At 39.9% G+C, this 3,039-nt stretch overlaps 1 protein-coding gene across 1 annotated transcript in view; it reads left to right on the forward strand.

Moving 5' to 3' along the window:
- Positions 1–2,548, forward strand: part of sp2 (sp2 transcription factor) — a gene marked incomplete at its 5' end in the record, with an annotated part of 18,821 nt that extends 16,273 nt beyond the window's left edge. Inside the window, 1 exon segment of the mRNA XM_014033921.1 lies at positions 1,874–2,548. Within this exon segment, the coding sequence (XP_013889375.1) occupies positions 1,874–1,974 (101 nt within the window).
- Between the last annotated feature and the right edge of the window lie 491 nt (positions 2,549–3,039).

A 3,039-nucleotide genomic window follows, 5' to 3' on the forward strand; every position in this document is an offset into this window, starting at 1 on the left:
GTCAGATCTATGACCTGGAATCTACAGGTGGTCAGGTCTATGATGTGGGGTCTCTACAGGTGGTCAAGTCTATGATGTGGGGTCTCTACAGGTGGTCAGGTCTATAATGTGGGGTCTACAGGTGGTCAGGCCTATAATGTGGGGTCTACAGGTGGTCAGATCTATGATGTGGGGTCTCTACAGGTGGTCAGGTCTTTGATGTGGGGTCTCTACAGGTGGTCAGGTCTATGATGTGGGGTCTACAGGTTGTCAGATCTATGACCTGGAATCTACAGGTGGTCAGGTCTATGATGTGGGGTCTCTACAGGTGGTCAGGTCTATGATGTGGGGTCTACAGGTGGTCAGGTCTATGATGTGGGGTTCCTACAGGTGGTCAGGTCTATGACGTGGGGTCTCTACAGGTGGTCCTGTCTATGATGTGGGTTCTCTGCAGGTGGTCAGGTCTATGATGTGGGGTCTGCAGGTGGTCAGGTCTATGATGTGGGTTCTCTGCAGGTGGTCAGGTCTATGATGTGGGGTCTGCAGGTGGTCAGGTCTATGATGTGGGCCCTGATCATACGGACATATAAAGATGACAATGCCAGGATTCATGGGGCTCTTATTGTGAAAGAGTGGTTCAGGGAGCATGAGACATGGATTGGCTCCACAGAGTCCATCGAGAATCTTTGGGATGTTCTGGAGAAGGTCAGACTCACCATCATCAATTCAAAATGTTGGTGATAAATTAATGCACTGGATGAAATAAATTTCGTGACATTGTAGAAGTTTATTGAAACAAAGGCACAGAGAATGTGTGCGGTGGTCCAACAGAATATTAGAGTGTGACCTGTTTTTTTTTTTTGTTTTTTTTTTTTTTGGTGGCCAATGTTTTTGGGCCAGGCTGTAGTGAATTATTATTGTGAGATGTCCTTAACTTTAGGATGTAATCAGGCAGTCAATTATTCACATACTGTATATGCAAATTTATTATTGTTGTTGTTGTTGTTGTTGTTGTTGTTGTTATAAGGTGAATCGTGAAAATTCATGTTTGTATTAAATAGGGCTGCACGGTATACACAGTAGACGGTAGTAACCGTATGAAGTTGGCCTACGGTAGAAATTTTATACTCTACGGTCCTATCGTCATTACGCCATCACACCTGTGTCAACAGGGCTGCGTGTGCAGAGACAGCTGAGCAGGAGTTTGAAATATAATGAAGAAATTCTAGCATTTTAAAACACGTATAGAGAGGATAAATCCTCAAAATTTCCTCCTCCCGCTGTAGAAAAGTTATGTCATGTCGCGGGATCATTTCCTCTCCTCTCCTCTCCTCTCCTCTCCTCTCCTCTCCTGCTGCACGTCACGCAGAGCAAAGCTTTAACAACTGTAGTTTTTCACACCCAATTGTTTGAGAAAAAAACTTGTTTTTATGTATTGTGACTCACAGAGATTTGTTTAAAAAAACGTGGACGTTTGTTCAGTCATAAATCCATCTTGCTAATGTAAAGTCGGCTTCCACTTTGATAATGAAGATGATGAAGATGAGCGTGCAGCAGAGCAGCAGCTGATAAGTTCAGCAGGCAGAAGCTCATTGTACAGCAGGCAGATATTAAAGCAAAAATGTTGGGTTTAATTAAGATTACAGTTTTCTACAAAATAATGCTCTAAAAATTACATTATCTTTTTATGCTAATTTTCTACCGTGATATATACCGTTACCTTGAAGGGATTCAATTTATACCGTGATATGGATTTGAGGTCATACCGCCCAGCCCTAGTATCAAAGTAGTCTTTCTTGTTACTCTGGTGTAGAGAGCTGAGTTTAGCAGAATGTCCCTCACAGATTTTGAATTTAACCACATTTCTCATCACTTTTTATTTTTCCTTCCACAGGAGACAAACGCTTTGAGTGCAACCATTGTCAGAAACGGTTCATGAGGAGTGACCACTTGACGAAGCATTACAAAACTCACATAAACACCAAGAACCTGTGAGCAGACACAAGCAGCCAGAACTGTGCCGCAGGAGGAGAGGAAGACTAAGGTACAGGGTCTGCCAGACTCCTGCAGGGAGGAAGTCCTGATGAAGCCCCTGTTTGCACTCTCACTCCTCCAGGACACTGTTGTAGCGTGGTGTACAAAAAGCTCCTTCCATAGGAACTTCAAAACTGACCCAGTAAAGTTATTAATAATAGTTTATTTTATATTTTTATTTAGTTTTCATTTTTTGCAGATTCATCTTTTACTGAATTTTTAGGATGGGAAAGTGTTGCTTCAAATCTGCTTACATATTTATGAAGAACACACCAAATTACTCACATCAACAAACGACTCCAGGACTTCAGTAGCTGTTTTCATCTCTGTTGGGTCTTTTTTTTTCCTGAAACTCTTTTATTTGTTTGGGAATACCTGGAGCTTCTTGAAACTGTCAGGCAACAAAAGAGGAAAGAAAAACCCAACACTGCATTTTATTATCTGACAAATTTGACCTCAGTAGAACGGTAAGTTTGTTTAGGTTGTTTGTTTTGGCAGCTGTCTARGCTGAATTAAACCCTTATTCATATAAAAATCTGCAATACTTTGAAAAAAAAGATTAGATGTGTTTACATTTGTTTTTAAGTGTATAAAAGTGTACAATTTTTAAATATACTCAAAAATAAAGTATTTATAGCATTTTTCAAAAAAAACTGGTTACTAGTTGTCTTGCAAAGCAGGCATTCAGGAAAACCTGACTTCAAATTTAGTCTTAATGAGAGTTACAGAAAAAAATAATAAAGCAGAGCTTAATTGAAGTACACTCCTGATCAAAATTTTAAGACCAGTTAAAAAATGGCAAGGATTCACATTTTGCACAGATGGATCGCAAGAAGGTTAAATAGAGCTTCCAAATGCAAAAACAAATTAAATGAGACAAAAAAAAAAACATTTGAGTAAGCATTTTATTGCYAACAAGTATTAAACAGAAACGGGCTGTTCGTCAGCTGATGAAAAGTTTAACACCACAGCGTTAAAAGCCCAAATCATCACAGAAATGTGGATTCAGTGCTATTTTCTGTCAGG

The sequence above is a fragment of the Austrofundulus limnaeus genome, unplaced genomic scaffold, assembly GCF_001266775.1.
Source record: "Austrofundulus limnaeus strain Quisiro unplaced genomic scaffold, Austrofundulus_limnaeus-1.0 Scaffold1896, whole genome shotgun sequence".
Taxonomy (NCBI): domain Eukaryota; kingdom Metazoa; phylum Chordata; class Actinopteri; order Cyprinodontiformes; family Rivulidae; genus Austrofundulus; species Austrofundulus limnaeus.